The 18,690-nt window shown below is 45.1% G+C and overlaps 1 protein-coding gene across 7 annotated transcripts in view; it reads left to right on the top strand.

Annotated features, from left to right (window-relative positions):
* The first annotated feature begins 8,744 nt into the window (after positions 1–8,744).
* ANKRD13A (ankyrin repeat domain 13A) overlaps positions 8,745–18,690 on the top strand; it is a 47,449-nt gene continuing 37,503 nt past the window's right edge. For 3 of the 7 annotated variants that reach the window (XM_083470944.1, XM_083470946.1, XM_083470949.1), the window contains exons 1-3: positions 8,748–9,240; positions 13,865–14,000; positions 14,662–14,786. In XM_083470944.1, coding sequence (XP_083327070.1) covers positions 9,145–9,240; positions 13,865–14,000; positions 14,662–14,786 — 357 coding nt within the window. In that variant the 5' untranslated portion in view covers positions 8,748–9,144. Of the gene's footprint in view, positions 9,241–12,077; positions 12,107–13,864; positions 14,001–14,661; positions 14,787–18,690 lie in introns of all 7 variants that reach the window. The other 4 variants (XM_083470947.1, XM_083470943.1, XM_083470945.1 and 1 more) reach the window with 4 other exon arrangements.

Here is an 18,690-nt window from a genome sequence, read left to right on the forward strand (position 1 = left end):
CAACCAGCCTTTGGTCAGGCATCTGGGTTGGGCTTTGCTCGTTCTGACTTGGTCAGATCCCACCTGGGATGTCCAGTTCTGGGCGCCACAGTTTAAGACCGGATGTTAACAAGCTGGAAGGTGTGCAGAGGAGGGCAGCCAAGGTCTAGTTGATGGAGTCAGGGATGTTGAGCCTGCAAAGAAGAGACTGCGAGGGGACAGGATGGCCAGACGTACAAGGTATGATGGCTGTCATCCAGAGGGTGGAGTGAGCTTTTGTTTCTCCTGCTTCGGAGGGTAGGACCCAAACCAGTAGATTCAAATGCTAAGAAAGGAAATTCTTTTTTTTTTTTAAATAAGATATTTATTAAGATTTTCAAAGTATTACAAAAGAAAAAATAAAAAAATAAAAAATAAAAAAGGTTAAAATCAACTCCATCTTTCCATTACTTATTTTTCATTAGCTTATTTCCCGGACCTCCTCACGCCTCCCTTTTTTGTATTCCAATTCAGTTTGTTGGTTCAGCAAATCCCTACCCTCTTTGTGTATCCTAGTCTTTAATTTTAAAATAGGTTTTTACCTAAATAATCCATTTTTCATATTCCCTTATAATATTACAGCTGAAAACCGCTTAATTTCTATCCAACATCATTCTAACATTCATCAATTTTACAATATTTCTGTAGATAGTCTTTAAATTTATTCCAATCTTCTTCCACTGACTCTTCTCCCTGATCTCGGATTCTGCCAGTCATTTCCGCCAGTTCTATATAGTCCATCACCTTCATCTGCCATTCTTCCTTTTTTTTAAATAGAATTTTATTAAGATTTTCAAAAGATTACAAAATAAAAAGAAAAAAGAAAAATACAAAATAAAAATAGTTAAAAAAAAAATCAGTCTTTCCATCACATATTTTTCATTTGCTTATTTCCCAGACCTCCTCGCGCCTTCCTTTTCTGTATTCCAGTTCAAATTGTTAATTCAGCAAATCCCTCCCCTCTTCATTCATCTTAATCTTCAATTTTTAAATATTATAACATTAATTTTTTACCTATTAAAATTACCATTTTCTCATATTCCCTTATAGCATTACAGCAAAAGACCACTTAGTTTCTATCCAACATCATTCTAACATTCATTAATTTTACAATATTTCTGTAAATAATCTTTGAACTTTTTCCAATCTTCTTCCACCGACTCTTCTCCCTGGTCTCGGATTCTGCCAGTCATTTCTGCCAGTTCCATATAGTCCATCACCTTCATCTGCCATTCTTCCAAGGTGGGTAGATCTTGTGTCTTCCAGTGCTTTGCGATGAGTATTCTTGCTGCTGTTGTGGCGTACATAAAGAAAGTTATATCCTTCTTTGGCACCAATTGGCTGACCATGCCCAGGAGAAAGGCCTCTGGTTTCTTCAGGAAGGTATATTTAAATACCTTTTTCATTTCATTATAGATCATCTCCCAGAAAGCCTTAATCCTTGGGCACGTCCACCAAAGGTGAAAGAATGTACCTTCAGTTTCTTTACATTTCCAACATTTATTATCAGGCAAATTATAGATTTTTGCAAGCTTGACTGGTGTCATGTACCACCTGTATATCATTTTCATAATATTCTCTCTTAGGGCATTACATGCCGTAAATTTCATACCTGTGGCCCACAACTGTTCCCAGTCAGCAAACATAATGTTATGTCTGACATCTTGTGCCCATTTAATCATAGCAGATTTCACCGTTTCATCCTGAGTATTCCATTTCAACAGCAAGTTATACATCTTGCAGGGCAGCAGTTGAAGAAGGAGCAAAAAGGGTTTTCTTGTGTGTGTGTGTTTCTTTGTGGCTGATTAGCTGTTCTCCCTGTGCAAAGGTCAGAGGGGGCAGGGTTTCTGTTGAGGCAGGTGATTAGCTGTGGGAGGAGCTTATCAGAGTTTGCAGGGCAGCGGCGCGTGCCTAGCGGCGCACGCAGTTTGATCCATCTTTTAGATTTAGGGGAGCTAGTCTCAAACGTTTGTTGGGGGAGACCTAGGATTTTTGTGGGGGGAGTTATTTGTCCTGTCTTCACGCTTTTTATGATGGAGGACCGCTTTAGCCACCCCCAACGACACGTTCTCAAGATGGAGGGGGAGGGAACAGCTGTTTGCCATCTTGCCAAAGGTTGCAGGCAGCTTTACCTGCAGCAATTGCATGTTGATTGCCCTCTTAAAAGACAAAGTCCAGCAACTGGAGGAACGTGTAGCTACGCTCCAAAGAATTAGAGAGCTGGAGCTCTTCTTGGAAGCAACAGAGCACACCGTCTCCACCAAGGAGGGGACAGGGGACACCCCTGAGAAGGAGGCTAGTTCACCAACACAGGAGCCAGATATATGGAGAAACATGACTCAAAGAAGTAGGAGGCCCAGGGTTCGTTCTGATTGTTTAGAAATACACAATCGCTTTGAGGCCCTCTCCCCTAGCATGGCAGACGAAGAGCAGACTCCATTTGAGGATCTCTCCCTCATTACAGTAGATCAGGTATATGAAGATGAGTAGCAAAGTCAGTCCTCAGGGAATGTGCAGGCGACCTTGGAACGGACAGCTCATGGAAGAACCCCGACCAAACCTAAGAGGAGGCGTGTAGTGGTGATAGGGGATACCCTAGTGAGGGGAACAGAAGCAGTGATCTGTGGGCCTGACAAGATGTCTCGGGAAGTGTGCTGTCTCCCCGGGGCTAAGATCCAAGATGTAACTGAACGACTGCAAGGAATCATAAAACCCACTGACAAATACCCCTTCCTCTTGGTTCATGTGGGAACCAATGACACTGCAAGCAATAGCCTCCAGAAGATCAAAAGAGACTATGAGGCTCTGGGCAGGAAATTGAAGCAACTAAATGCACAAATTGTCATCTCATCTGTCCTCCCAGTTGAACGTCGTGGCCCAGGGAGAGAGGGAAAAATAGTGGAAGTGAACAGCTGGCTTTGCAAATGGTGTAAACAGAAACGGTTTGGATTCTTAGATCACGGACTGCAGTTTCTTGAAGATGGACTTCTGGCAAGCGATGGGCTGCACCTCACAACGGTTGGGAGAAATGTTTTTGCCAAAAATATCAGAAACCTCATCAGGAGGGCTTTAAACTGACTAATGTGGGGGAGGAAGACAGTGCTCCTGAAGGTAGGAGTCTATCAATTGATGAAGATGATCATCCAAATGTCATAGACCAAATGGAGCAAACAGCACGCAGACCTAGTGGTGGGAGGAAAAAATCCTTGAATAAGAGACACGGGGGAATGATTAATGGACTTCAATGTCTGTACACTAATGCGCAAAGCATGGGAAATAAACAAGATGAGCTTGAGCTCTTGGTACAGCAAACTAAATATGACATAATATGCATCACTGAAACCTGGTGGGATAACTCCCACGATTGGAATGTTATAATGGGGGGATACAATCTATTTCGGAGAAACAGACCAGACAAGAAAGGAGGAGGAGTGGCGTTATATGTCAGGGATGTGTATACCTGTGAAGAGATCCAAGATTTAGAACCTCAAAGCCAAAGTGAGAGCATTTGGGTCAAAATTAAGGGAGAGAAGAATAACAGTGACCTCACTGTGGGAGTTTACTATAGATCCCCAAGCCAAACGGAGGACATAGATGATGCCTTCCTGGAACAGATGGCCAAGCATGCAAAAGGAAGGGAGATAGTAGTAATGGGGGACTTCAATTACCCGGATATTTCTTGGATGTCAAACTCAGCCAAGAGCATAAGATCAAACAGATAGTAAAAGCACAACGTCAGGCAATACCAATGAGACGGAAACATGGAAGGTGCCTAAAGAAGCCAGGGTGGCTATCTAAAGAACTTTTAACTGAGTTAAGATTAAAAAAGGATTTGTACAAAAAATGGAAAAGGGGGGAAACCACCAAAGAGGAATTCAAACAAATAGCCAGCACTTGTAGACACAAAGTCAGAAAAGCTAAAGCACAGAATGAACTCAGGCTTGCTAGAGAGGTTAAAAGCAACAAAAAAGGCTTTTATGGGTATGTTCGTAGCAAAAGGAAGAACAAAAAAACAGTGGGATCACTCAGAGATCTGAGTGAGAGACTGCTGGTGTCCTTCTACCGAGGCTCCATAGAGAGCATACTTACATACTGTATTTGTGCTTGGTTCTCCAGTTGTACAGCTAGGGAGAGGAAGGTGCTCCAGAAGGTCATAACCACAGCCCAAAGGATTATTGGTCACCCTCTCCCACCTTTGGAAGAACTGTACGGTTCCCGTTGCCTTAGGAAAGCAAACAACATCCTGCAGGATCCATCTCACCCGGGATACAGTCTGTTTGCACTACTGCCTTCTGGCAGGAGGTATAGAAACATCAAGTCAAGGACAAATAGACTGAAAAACAGTTTCTATCCAAGAGCTGTGGCCTTTTTGAATGCTGTAACTCGATAGTGAGACCTGGGAGTGTGATGGGTGTGGGTGTGGGTGTGGTTGGAAGGTGGTTTGTTTGGTTGTTGCTGTTGTTTTGCTTTTGTTGTTTTTAAGGGATGGCATCCAATTTTGTTGCACTTGTGCAATGTTGCACTAGTGTAATGACAATAAAGAATCTATCCTATCCTATCCAGAGGAGAAGATGGTGAAATGCAAACAGGGGACACTCCTCAATGCCTTCTTTGCCTCAGTCTTCTCTGATAAAGAAAACAATGCCCGACCTGAAGAATTTGGAGCAAATGATTCAGCAAAGGAAACACAGCCCAGAATAACTAAGGAGATAGTACAAGAATACTTGGCTAGTTTAGATGTATTCAAGTCTCCAGGGCCAGATGAACTGCATCCAAGAGTATTAAAAGAACTGGCAGATGTGATCTCAGAACCACCGGCAGTCATCTTTGAGAATTCCTAGAGAACAGGCGAAGTCCCGGCAGACTGGAGGAGGGCAAATGTTGTCCCTATTTTCAAAAAGGGGAAAAGAGAGGACCCAAATAATTACCGCCCAGTCAGTCTGACATCAATACCAGGGAAGATTCTGGAGCAGATCATTAAGCAAACAGTCTGTGAGCACCTAGAAAGGAATGCTGTGATCACCAATAGTCAGCATGGATTTCTGAAAAATAAGTCATGTCAGACTAACCTGATCTCGTTTTTTGACAGAATTACAAGCCTGGTAGATGAAGGGAACGCAGTGGATATAGCCTACCTTGATTTCAGCAAGGCATTTGACAAGGTGCCCCATGATATTCTTGTAAAGAAGCTGGTAAAATGCGGTCTTGACTATGCTACCACTCAGTGGATTTGTAACTGGCTGGCTGACCGAACCCAAAGGGTGCTCATCAATGGTTCCTCTTCATCCTGGACTGGAGAAGAGTGACTAGTGGGGTGCCACAGGGTTCTGTCTTGGGCCCGGTCTTCTTCAACATCTTTATCAACGACTTGGATGATGGACTCAAGGGCATCCTGATCAAATTTGCAGATGACACCAAATTGGGAGGGGTGGCTAACACCCCAGAGGACAGGATCACACTTCAAAACGACCTTGACAGATTAGAGAACTGGGCCAAAACAAACAAGATAAATTTTAACAGGGAGAAATGTAAAGTATTGCACTTGGGCAAAAAAATGAGAGGCACAAATACAAGATGGGGACACCTGGCTTGAGAGCAGTACATGTGAAAAGGATCTAGGAGTCTTGGTTGACCACAAACTTGACATGAGCCAACAGTATGACGCGGCAGCTTAAAAAGCCAATGCAATTCTGGGCTGCATCAATAGGAATATAGCATCTAGATCAAGGGAAGTAATAGTGCCACTGTATTCTGCTCTGGTCAGACCTCACCTGGAGTACTGAGTCCAGTTCTGGGCACCACAGTTCAAGAAGGACACTGACAAACTGGAACGTGTCCAGAGGAGGGCAACCAAAATGGTCAAAGGCCTGGAAACGATGCCTTATGAGGAACGGCTAAGGGAGCTGGGCATGTTTAACCTGGAGAAGAGGAGGTTAAGGGGTGATATGATAGCCATGTTCAAATATATAAAAGAATGTCACATAGAGGAGGGAGAAAGGTTGTTTTCTGCTGCTCCTGAGAAGCGGACACAGAGCAATGGATCCGAATTACAAGAAAAAAGATTCCACCTAAACATTAGGAAGAACTTCCTGACAGTAAGAGCTGTTCGACAGTGGAATTTGCTGCCAAGGAGTGTGGTGGAGTCTCCTACTTTGGAGGTCTTTAAGCAGAGGCTTGACAACCATATGTCAGGAGTGCTCTGATGGTGTTTCCTGCTTGGCAGGGGGTTGGACTCGATGGCCCTTGTGGTCTCTTCCAACTCTGTGATTCTATGATTCTATGATCTTTGACAAAGTCTTAGTTTTAGGTTCTAACAGTTCTGTTTCTAATTTTGATTTTTCCACCTGGAAGCCAATTTTCTTATCCAAGTTATATGCCTCCATTATCTGATAGTAATGAAGCCAGTCTCCCACTTTATCTTTTAATTTCTCAAAACTCTGCAATTTCAATTTGTCTCCTTCTTGTTCCAAAATTTCCCAATATTTTGGCCATTTGGCCTCCAGATTAAGTTTTTTCTGAGCCTTCGCCTCCATTGGTGATAGCCACCTTGGGGTTTTGTTTTCAAGTAAGTCTTTATATCTTGTCCAGACATTAAACAATGCTCTTCTGACAATATGGTTTTTAAATGCTTTATGTGCTTTAACCTTGTCATACCACAAAAATGCATGCCATCCAAAAACATTATTAAAACCTTCTAAATCCAAAATGTCTGTGTTCTCAAGAAGCAGCCATTCTTTCAGCCAGCAAAATGCTGCTGACTCATAGTAAAGTTTATTTTTTATTTTTTAAAATATTTATTAAGATTTTACAAATTATATCAGACATAACAATACACACAAACACAAACAAAACAAACAAAAAAGAACAAGTATGATTTCAAAACCTTATTTTCTTAAAACTTACTTCACCGACCTCCTCATACCTCCCCTTTCTGCATTCCCATTTCAAATATTTAGTTCAGCAAATCCTCACCCTTAATTTTATCTAATTGTCAACCTTTATTTTCTTTTAACTTAATCTTTACAGCTGTACTCCATTTAATTTCTAACACCACATCATTCTAGCACTCATTAATTTTACAATATTTCTTAAGATAGTTCTTAAATTTCTTCCTATCTTCTTCCGCCGTCTCTTTTCCCTGGTCTCGGATTGTGCCAGTCATTTCTGCTAGTCCCATATAGTCTATCACCTTCATCTGCCACTCTTCCAAGGTGGGTAGATCTTGTGTCTTCCAATACTTTGCGATGAGTATTCTTGCTGCTGTTCTAGCATACATAAAGAATGTTCTGTCTTTCTTTGGCACCAATTGGCCGACAATGCCCAGGAGAAAGGCCTACCACCTAGAAATCATTTTCATAATATTTTCCTAGAAACAGAACTGTTAGAACCCAATGCTAAGAATTTGTCAAGAATGTATAACTTGTTGCTGAAATGGAATACACAAGATGAAATGGTTAAATCAGCTATAATTAAGTTGGCACAGGACATTGGTCATAACATTATGTTTGCTGACTGGGAACAGTTGTGGACCACTGGTTTAAAATTTACGGCATGTAATGCCTTAAAAGAAAATATTATGAAAATGATCTATAGGTGGTACATGACCCCAGTCAAGCTAGCAAAAATCTATCATTTGCCTGATAATAAGTGTTGGAAATGTAAAGAAATTGAAGGTACTTTTTACCACCTTTGGTGGACGTGCACGAAGATTAAGGCTTTCTGGGAAATGATATATAATGAAATGAAAAAGGTACTTAAATGTACTTTCCCTAAGAAACCAGAGGCCTTTCTCTTGGGCATTGTCGGCCAATCGGTGTTAAAGAAAGATAGGACTTTTTTTTATGTATGCTACTACAGCAGCAAGAATTCTCATCGCAAAGTATTGGAAGACACAAGATCTACCCACTCTGGAAGAATGGCAGATGAAGGTGATAGACTATATGGGACTGGCTGAAATGACCGGCAGAATCCGCGACCAGGGGAAAGAGACGGCGGATGAAGATTGGAAGAAATTTAAAATTTATCTTAAGAAATATTGTAAAATTAATGAATGTTAAAATGTTGAGGTTTTAGAGAAAAAGGGATTACAGCTGTAAAAGATTAAGTAAAAGAAAAGAATAAGGGGAAAATTTGAAAAAACCAAGGTTTAGGATTTGCTGAAACAAATTTGGAAATTGGGATGTAGAAAGGGGAGGTATGGGGAAGTCGATGAAGTAAGGTTTAAGAAATAAGGATATGAAACTATACATGTTTGTTTGTGTGCTTGTGTGTCTGTGTTGTGTATTGTTTGTGTTTATAAAAACTGTGAAAAACCAATAAATTTTTTTATTAAAAAATAAAATAAAATAGATGGCCCTCAGGGGTCCCTTCCAATTCCACAGTTCCATGGTTCTATGATAAGCTAATACGTCGCCCTCTCCAAACATGGCCGCCTGATCTACGTCGGCGGCAACGGCGCCCTTAGTCACCATGGTGGTCGGAGGGAAGCGCGAGCGAAGCAGAGAGAGACAATACCAGTTGCCTTCTTCCAAGATGGCCGCCGGAGTACCAGGAGACTGTTGGCCGCCCTCAGACATCATGGCGGGCAGCGCAGGAAGCGTGGGTGTGTCGGGGGGCGGGGCTGACGCTTTTGCCCGCACGCAGCATGGCGCCCGCGGCTTCAAGGGAGCGGACGAGGGAAGGCGGGTGGTTGCCCCGAGCGATCCCCCCCTCTCGGCACCGCCTCCGAAGGCCGTCCCGCCCGCGAGGGGAGGGGGCCGCGGTTCTTCCTCCTCCTCCTCCTCCCGGGGCCTCCTTCCTGGTCCCCACAAGCGGGCGGGCGCGGGGCCGGGCGGGTCAGCCTGGCGGGGGGCGAGGAAGGAGGAGCAGCGTAGGAGCGGTGGGGTGGGGGTGAAAGGTTAGGGGGACGAGGACCTCCCACAGATTCCGAGAGGGGTGAGGGGCTTCGCTGGGCACCCAAAGGAGGGGTGGGGGAGGCAGCCCCGACCGTGGGGGGCGGAGAGGTGCTCCCCAGCCTGCATTGGGGGCAGCGGAGGGCATGACCTGAGAGGAGTGGGCTGCCTGTGTCAAGGCGTTGTGCCCCCTCCGGGCCCTGACGCGGGGGGAGAAGGGGCCCACCGGCCCAGGATGAGCTCTTCGAGGGACGCCGACAGCAAGTTCCCTTTGCACGGCTTAGTCTGGAATAATGACTTCCAGAAGCTGGAAGAAGCGCTGAAGAACAAGGTAAGAAAGCGGAAGGCGGGCATGTGGCGTTGGAGGGGACACCTGGGCTCCTAAGACTTCCACAGGTGTTTGTGTGGATTCTGAGCAGTTGCACCTGTGGATCACCTTCGTGTCTTTCCTTTCTTCCCAAGAGCTTCAGTAGGATGTGCCTGAGAACATCCTCATGACAACCCTGTGAGGGAGGCTAGGCTGAGAGAGGGCCAGCGAGAGGGCCAGTGGCCCCCATTCTCAAGTGCTCCTGCCGCTGTCTTCTCTGGAGCCAGGGCTCTGTCTGTTGGCTCAGGGCTGGAGGGGCTCAAGAGGGGTTGATGGACACATTCATCATGGCAGGGGGTGTACCCATGTTTTCAGTAGAGCAAAGCTTTTAGGGTGGTGGAGAACGGGGGTCCTACAGTGGACTCCTCCATATCCTAATTCATTCTTCTCTAACCTGGTGCCCTCCATCCCTTTTGGACTACCACTTGCCGGTTGGGGATGATGGGAGTTGTCCAAAACATCTGGTGGGCACCAGGTTGGTGAAGGCTGTCCTGGTTATTTCTGGGCTTGCAGGTTTTCTAAAAGCCTTATAGCAATTAGATACTATTTTTAGGTACTGCTGGCTGTTTCCTTTTTTTAAAAAAATGTGGAGTTACGGGAAAGAGAAACCAGATTTGTCAGGCCAACCTGAGATCTGTGAAAAAGCAGGAGCAATTAAAAACCTGCACAAAGTATGCTTTATTCTCAGGCTGTGCTGCTGAGGGCTCCCTAAATGAGTGGGAATGAATCTGATTTGGAAGAGTTAATCCCTGTGATATGCAAAATAAGAGCAGAGAGGCCATATGGAATCTCTGCCTCTGTTCAGGCCCTATAGGTAGATGTATAAAAGGAAAAGGGATGAGAGAAGCCATCAGCAGCTAAAGCTTCATAGGAAAGAATGAGTTATGAGAAGGGGCAAAGGAAGTAGTAGGGGTCCCTTCATTTGGCAGACACAAAAGAACACACAAATGGCCAATATTTGAGCTGGCAGCCCACCATGCCACTGGTAGAATCCTGCCCACTCTAGCAAATGGTTTCAAACTGAGAGAGTGGAAATGGCAGTTGCAACCCTTCTAGGAAGCTCTAAGGCACCATCTCGGCTTGCTCAGGTCAGTGTCCTGGTCAACTGAGGTTGTGCTTCAGAACCTGTTATGAATTTTTCTGCAGTGCAATGATGCATTTGATGTCTAGGGCTCTGTAGCTGATACATTGAGGCAAAAGGGGTTTTCTAAAGGGAGCATCTTCCTTGTTTTTCTCTTTCACTTGGGCATCACAGCAGGAAGTGTGTTTTTCTGCATTTCCTCTAAGGAGCATCCATCCCCTATGAGAGAGGCTGGGCTGAGTGACTGTTCCAAGGTCACCTGGTGAGCATCATGATGGGGGGATGTGAACCCAGAGCTCTCTGGTTATGTTCCCCCTGCTCCATCTTTGCCACCCGTTCTTTTCTTGCTATGCTGGCTGTTCTCCAAAGCAACTGTACAACAGCCTGGTTTTCTTAAGACCAGCTGGCTTCTAACTGAAACTTACAGGTGGCCCACAAACAGTGTTGTTGGTGTCTGGGAAATGTTGGAAACTGTCCAAGTGGGGCCAAGAAGCAAGGCCACTAGGAGGATGAGCATGCTTGCTAGCCTAGATGGAAGGAGACCACAAGGAAACCTGGGACTTTGCTAAGCTGAACCACTCTTTACTGTTGTTGGTAAAGCAGAGAATTGCTCTTCTCCACCCCTCCAAAAATCTGATTTCTTTTTGGAGAAATTGGTCAATTTGTTCACTTCCTTCTCTGCCCAGTCAGAAGGAGTGATTTGTGTGCAGTGTTAGGCAAGTTCTGAAGGCAGGGGGAGCTTCCCGCAGGCTTAGAGCTGAGTTGGGAATTTGCGGACTGCTGTGTTCAGATAGACCAACCTGCCCCATAACCCCTTAGGCCCATAATGCTAAACTTGGTTTTAAATGTTTCTGTTATCGCAGTTGTGGTTATTGTGTGTCTCCGTACACACACATACACCCAAAACCTCAGGCCCCTTCCCCAAGGAACTTGCAACTTGAAATTGGCAGCAGGTGCCAATTGTCACTTAGAGGTCCTGGTGTGTAGCTGAAATTCTGAATGGTAAGGAAAATATCACATACGGTATTTCCTTCTTACAAGGACTAGCAGTTCTTTTACTGTAGAACTAAATTTCACTAAATTAATCCCATGAAAGTGTGCATAGGGATTGTGCCTGAACCTGTGATTTAAAGAAGATTTGTTTATCAGTTAAGCTTAAATAATCTACATATGGCAAGAACCGAACTCAGGATCCTTTGATATCTTCCCTGCAGCCTTATGCATCTTCACACAGAAGTTAGCCCATCTGCAGTCAGCAGACATACAATTTTATTGCTGGTGAGGTTTTGGTAATCTGCAGATAGGTTGAATCTTAATTGCTAAATCATCCGAAATGCGGGACATTGGCCAGTGAAAAACCTGGTTATCTGTTGTTGGGCCTAACTTTACAACTTCAGTGTAACTTGTGTGTTTGTGTGTGTTGGCCCACGTGGCCCTAAACTCACTACTGCCAACCTAGTGTCTCCAGAAAATTCAGACTACGGCTCCCATCAGCCTCAACCAGCACAAACTGATGTGTGGTGTGCTGGGAACATGGCTGGCTGGGACCGCTCTGGAGGGCATCAGGTTGGGGAAAGCTGCCCTAAGCAGTGCTGTGTACAGCACTGATTACACAATAGAACTCCCAAGAGCAGTACTGAAAATGATCATGACCTTTCCTCTTTGGCTCACTGTTGATTTTTACTTTTCCCCCTTAGTTATAGATGCTCTTCTGTTTCAGATTTCTAAAGCTAGTAGTGAAAGACCTAGGTAAGGCGCAAGTGTGTGTTGCTGTTTGCATGCTAGTGGCTATTTTTCTGCCTTGTGTGGTTTGCATTTTGTAGTGGTCTGTCAAGAGCGCTCATTGTTGTGTGTGTGTGTGTGTGTGTGTGTGTGTGTGTGACCGTGTCCGTCCCCCAAGTGGGGGGTCCAATCCCAGTGACCATCTGTTTCCATAACATCACCAGTCATTTTACAAAGTTTGCTTTGTAAAGGTTATTGCCTGGTATATGCATCAGCAGGCATTTTGCCATAGCATCCTCTCGTAGCTGAATAGGATGACAGCAATTCCTGGTACAGAAAATCAGAGGCCAGATTCTTCTTTTCGGGGGGGGGGGGAGCTTCTTTTCAGCTTTCGTGGGGGACAAGAGGAGGAATAACACAGTGGGAGGACATAGACTTTGTACACAGAAGTCCCTCTCAGTCCCAGGCCTCTTAGGACATTCACAGAAGAATGTGAGTGTCTCCATTTGCAAGTGCTGGAGAGAAGATGGCTTCACCCTATTGGGCCAACACTGGTGCAGGAAGGCCTCATCCTGCAGGATACTCAGTGGGAGAGGATCCTGCAGTGTTCTTCAGCCTTGGGTCCCCAGATGTTGTTGGACCGCAACTCCTACCATCCCTGACCATAGGCTAAGCTGGCTGCGGATGGTGGGTTTTGTCATTCAACAGCATATGGGGACCCAAGGTTGAAGAACGCTGCTTACCTGTGGGTTGTTGGACTCCCACCTCCCAGCTGGCATAGCCAATCCATGGTCAGGGATGATAGGAGTTGGAGCCCAGCAACAGATTCCTCACCCCTCCTGTAGGAGAAATCTGGGCTGGTGAAGAGGGGAGGCACGATGGTGAGATAAAGTCCCAGCAGACTAGGCTTCCCCGTTCGCTCCCAAAGCCCACTCACAAAGAGCTGGGAAATTGTAAGAGCCTGGAGGAACTTGCTGACACAGTTCTTGTGGAGCTCCAGTTTGAAAAAGAAAGGAGGAACCTCTTCCCACAAGTGCTTTCATGATTATTGCAGGGGAGATCCTAGCTCAGGGGTTGAACTCTGCCCACCAAATGCCCCAGGTTCAGTGCTCAGCATCTCTAGCCAAATGATCTCGCATAGGAAGGCCGGTTGCCATCTGGGAGAGCTGCCACCACTCTTGGGTAGACCAGCCTTCCCCAGCCTGTCACTACCCAGATGCCTCCTGCCATTCTTGCTGTGGCTGATGGGAATTGCAGTCCAAAATGGCCCTAAGGCAGAGGGGAGTTGTATCCAGAATATCTAGAGAGCACAAGTTTGGGGAAAGTAAACAATATCGTGTTAAAGGGACCAATGATCTGACTCAGTATAAGATTGCTGCTTGAGTTGGATGCTGGTGGAACCTACCAAGAGAAAAATGTTTTATGCTTAATTGCAAAACATTGACGGAGGCAAAATCTGTCTGTTTCACAGACCGCTGGTGGGGTGCCCCACATGAGCTGCAGTTTGAGACCAGAATTTCTTCCTTGTCTCTTCATAATTTCACTGCATAGGGCGTTTTTCTTATCTCTATATAAAGGATGATCAGTTTGATTTCTCTTGGGATTGCTGTCTCATTTTAAGCTTGCCTGCCTATGTGTCCTTATAAGCAACACCCACAGCACTGAAGCTGTCAGCATAGACTCCATGAAACATTGTCAGCTTTCATATTTAGCTCTGTACATCCTTGATGACTTGTGTTGACTATAGCAGAGGCCTTAGAAGAGGTCTGCCTATTGGCTTTTTAGCAGGATGTGGACCAGCGGGATCCCCGTGGCCGGACCTCATTGCATCTTGCTGTTTCTTTGGGATACATCGAGTCTGTCAGAGTCCTCCTGCGGCATAAAGCAGATGTCACCAAAGAAAATGCACAGGGATGGACAGGTAAGGGGTTGCAGCAAGGCATGTTTGCAGCAAAAGGGAGGAGAACAGAGGAAGAACTTCAGGCAGGGCCTAGACCAGTGTTGGGCAGAAGGTAAAGCTGTTGGTCTACTAGTCAATCGCTCGTTGATTTGGTGCTTCAAGGAACCACCGACTTGGATTCCTGGGCAAGGAATTCCAATTCCCACTTGTTTAAATAGGGCACCAACAACACAGTTCCCACCACCCTTTAAATTAGACTTTTGAAACAAAGAAAGCTTGGGTTAAGCAGGCGTGAACTTTTGTAGGACAGGTTTATGAGCTCCAGTTCAGTTCTGGTACTGAAAACAGCTCAGAGGCACTCTGCTCTTTCATTCTAGTGTTACGTCTTTTGCACGTGACTCTGTTTATAAATTTGGGGACTCCAGAAACAAAAGGAAAAGTAGATCTGACCAGGCTAAAGCATGTCTATTCTAGGCCTAGATGTTTCTATGCTTTTAGCAGAAGGTGTAGGCAGGCCCTGGAGCTTCTGAGGATGGCTGTCCAGGGAGCTAAGAAAGTTCCAGAAAAGCAGATGTGAAAGTTCATGTTCTTGTTTAAACTGGCTCACTAGTTGCCAAGTATCCAGCATGACGTGAATCCCTTTCCCTCTCTCTTAGCCTCCCTCTGTTTGTCTTTTTTCCAGTCTTGCATGAAGCTGTCAGCACAGGGGATCCTGAGATGGTCCACATGATCCTGCAACATAGGGATTACCACCAGACGTCCACCACTCTTGGTGGGGTCCCGGAATTGCTCCAAAAAATTAATGAGGTAAATAGAGAGGCATGAATGATGCCTATTTAGCTTGCCAGTTCTTTTTAATTCCATAACCTTCGTTTTAAAAGCCATAGATAGGCTTCAGCTCAGTTATAGACGAGAAATGTAAAATTTCTGAGAAAACGCTGGGGGGAAGCTACCCATTCTTTAGTTGAGCATGCTCGCAATAAGTGCATGCAGGGTTGCAACCTCAATGGTATGAGTGTTTTAGATTGCTACTTAATACAGATGACTGGGAGATTGACTTCTGAGTTGTTGTTGTTTAGTCATTTAGTTGTGTCCGACTCTTCGTGACCCCATGGACCAGGCTACGCCAGGCACTCCTGTCTTCCACTGCCTCCAGCAGTTTGGTGAAACTCATGCTGGTAGCTTCAAGAACACTGCCCAACCATCTCGTCCTCTGTCATCCCCTTCTCCTTGTGCCCCCCGTCTTTCCCAACATCAGGGTCTTTTCCAGGGAGTCTTCGCTTCTCGTGAGGTGGCCAAAGTATTGGAGCCTCAGCTTCACGATCTGTCCATCCAGTGAGCACTCAGAACTGATTTCTTTAAGAATGGATAGGTTTGATCTTCTTCAGTCCATGGGACTCTAAAGAGTCTCCTCCAGCACCAGAATTCAAAAGCATCAATTCTTTGGTGATCAGCCTTCTTTATGGTCCAGGTCTCCCTTCCATACATCACTGCTGGGAAAACCATGGCTTTTACTATACGAGCCTTTGTTGGCAAGGTGATATCTCTGCTTTTTAAGATGCTGTCTAGGTTTATCATCGCTTTTCTCCCAAGAAACAGGCATCTTTTAATTTCGTGACTGCTGTCACCATCTGCAGTGATCATGGATCCCAAAAAAGTAAAATCTCTCACTGCCTCCATTTCTTTCCCTTCTATTTGCCAGGAGGTGAGGGGACCAGTGGCTATGATCTTTTTTTTTTTGATGTTGAGCTTCAAACCATATTTTGTGCTCTCCTCTTTCACCCTCAATAAAAGGTTATTTAATTCCTCCTCACTTTCTGCCATCAATGTTGTGTCATCTGCATATCTGAGGTTGTTGATATTTCTTCTGGCAATCTTAATTCCGGTTTGGGATTCATCCAGCCCAGCCTTTCGCATGATGAATTCTGCATATAAGTTAAATAAGCAGGGAGACAATATACAGCCTTGTCGTACTCCTTTCCCAATTTTGAACCGATCAGTTGTTCCATATCCAGTTCTAACTGTAGCTTCTTGTCCCACATAGAGATTTCTCAGGAGACAGATGAGGTGATCAGGCACTCCCATTTCATTAAGAACTTGCCATAGTTTGCTGTGGTCGACACAGTCAAAGGCTTTTGCATAGTCAATGAAGCAGAAGTAGATGTCTTTCTGGAACTCTCTAGCTTTCTCCATAATCCAGCGCATGTTTGCAATTTGGTCTCTGGTTCCTCTGTCTGCCCCTTCAAAATCCAGCTTGCACTGGATAAAGCAGGGGGTTGGACTCGATGGCCCTTGTGGTCTCTTCCAACTCTATGATTCTATGATTCTATGTGTTCTCGGTCCACATACTAGAATCATAGAATCATAGAGTTGGAATAGACCACAAGGGTCATCGAGTCCAACCCCCTGCCAAGCACGAAACACCATCAGAGCACTCCTGACATATGGTTGTCAAGCCTCTGCTTAAAGACCTCCAAAGTAGGAGACTCCACCACACTCCTTGGCAGCAAATTCCACTGTCAAACAGCTCTTACTGTCGGGAGGTTCTTCCTAATGTTTAGGTGGAATCTTCTTTCTTGTAGTTTGGATCCATTGCTCCGTGTCCGCTTCTCTGGAGTAGCAGAAAACAACCTTTCTCCCTCCTCTATATGACATCCTTTTATATATTTGAACATGGCTATCATATCACCCCTTAACCTCCTCTTCTCCAGGCTAAACATGCCCAGCTCCCTTAGCCGTTCCTCATAAGGCATCGTTTCCAGACCTTTGACCATTTTGGTTGCCCTCCTCTGGACACGTTCCAGTTTGTCAGTGTCCTTCTTGAACTGTGGTGCCCAGAACTGGACACAGTACTCCAGGTGAGGTCTGACCAGAGCAGAATACAGTGGCACTATTACTTCCCTTGATCTAGATGCTATACTCCTATTGATGCAGCCCAGAATTGCATTGGCTTTTTTAGCTGCCGCGTCACACTGTTGGCTCATGTCAAGTTTGTGGTCAACCAAGACTCCTAGATCCTTTTCACATGCACTGCTGTCAAGCCAGGTGTCACCCATCTTGTATTTGTGCCTCTCATTTTTTTTGCCCAAGTGCAATACTTTACATTTCTCCCTGTTAAAATTCATCTTGTTTGTTTTGGCCCAGTTCTCTAATCTGTCAAGGTCGTTTTGAAGTGTGATCCTGTCCTCTGGGGTGTTAGCCACCCCTCCCAGTTTGGTGTCATCTGCAAATTTGATCAGGATGCCCTTGAGTCCATCATCCAAGTCGTTGATAAAGATGTTGAAGAAGACCGGGCCCAAGACAGAACCCTGTGGCACCCCACTAGTCACTCTTCTCCAGTCCAGGATGAAGAGGAACCATTGATGAGCACCCTTTGGGTTCAGGCAGTCAGCCAGTTACAAATCCACTGAGTGGTAGCATAGTCAAGACCGCATTTTACCAGCTTCTTTACAAGAATATCATGGGGCACCTTGTCAAATGCCTTGCTGAAATCAAGGTAGGCTACATCCACTGCATTCCCTTCATCTACCAGGCTTGTAATTCTGTCAAAAAACGAGATCAGGTTAGTCTGACATGACTTATTTTTCAGAAATCCATGCTGACTATTGGTGATCACAGCATTCCTTTCTAGGTGCTCACAGACTGTTTGCTTAATGATCTGCTCCAGAATCTTCCCTGGTATTGATGTCAGACTGACTGGGCGATAATTATTTGGGTCCTCTCTTTTCCCCTTTTGAAAATAGGAACAACATTTGCCCTCCTCCAGTCTGCCGGGACTTCGCCTGTTCTCCAGGAATTCTCAAAGATGACTGCCAGAGGTTCTGAGATCACATCTGCCAGTTCTTTTAATACTCTTGGATGCAGTTCGTCTGGCCCTGGAGACTTGAATACATCTAAACTAGCCAAGTATTCTTGTACTATCTCCTTAGTTATTCTGGGCTGTGTTTCCTTTGCTGAATCATTTGCTCCAAATTCTTCAGGTCAGGCATTGTTTTCTTTATCGGAGAAGACTGAGGCAAAGAAGGCATTGAGGAGTTCAGCCCTTTCTGTGTCCCCTGTTTGCATTTCACCATCTTCTCCTCTGAGTGACCCCACTGTTTCTTTGTTCTTCCTTTTGCTACGAACATACCCATAAAAGCCTTTTTTGTTGCTTTTAACCTCTCTAGCAAGCCTGAGTTCATTCTGTGCTTTAGCTTTTCTGACTTTGTGTCTACACGTGCTGGCTATTTGTTTGAATTCCTCTTTGGTGGTTTCCCCCCTTTTCCATTTTTTGTACACATCCTTTTTTAATCTTAACTCAGTTAAAAGTTCTTTAGATAGCCACCCTGGCTTCTTTAGGCACCTTCCATGTTTCCGTCTCATTGGTATTGCCTGAAGTTGTGCTTTTACTATCTCTGAAGTTGTGCTTTTACTATTATGATTCCTTGCAGTCGTTCAGTTACATCTTGGATCTTAGCCCCGGGGAGACAGCACACCTCCCGAGACATCTTGTCAGGCCCACAAATCACTGCTTCTGTTCTCCTCAGTAGGGAATCCCCTATCACCACTACACGCCTCCTCTTAGGTTTGGTCGGGGTTCTTCCGTGAGCTGTCCTTTCCAAGGTCGCCTGCACATTCCCTGAGGACTGACTTTGCTGCTCGTCTTCATATACCTGATCGACTGTAATGAGGGAGAGATCCTCAAATGGAGTCTGCTCTTCGTCTTCCATGC

Source organism: Podarcis liolepis (assembly GCF_965112155.1).
Source record: "Podarcis liolepis genome assembly, chromosome: 13".
In the NCBI taxonomy this organism is placed as follows: domain Eukaryota; kingdom Metazoa; phylum Chordata; class Lepidosauria; order Squamata; family Lacertidae; genus Podarcis; species Podarcis liolepis.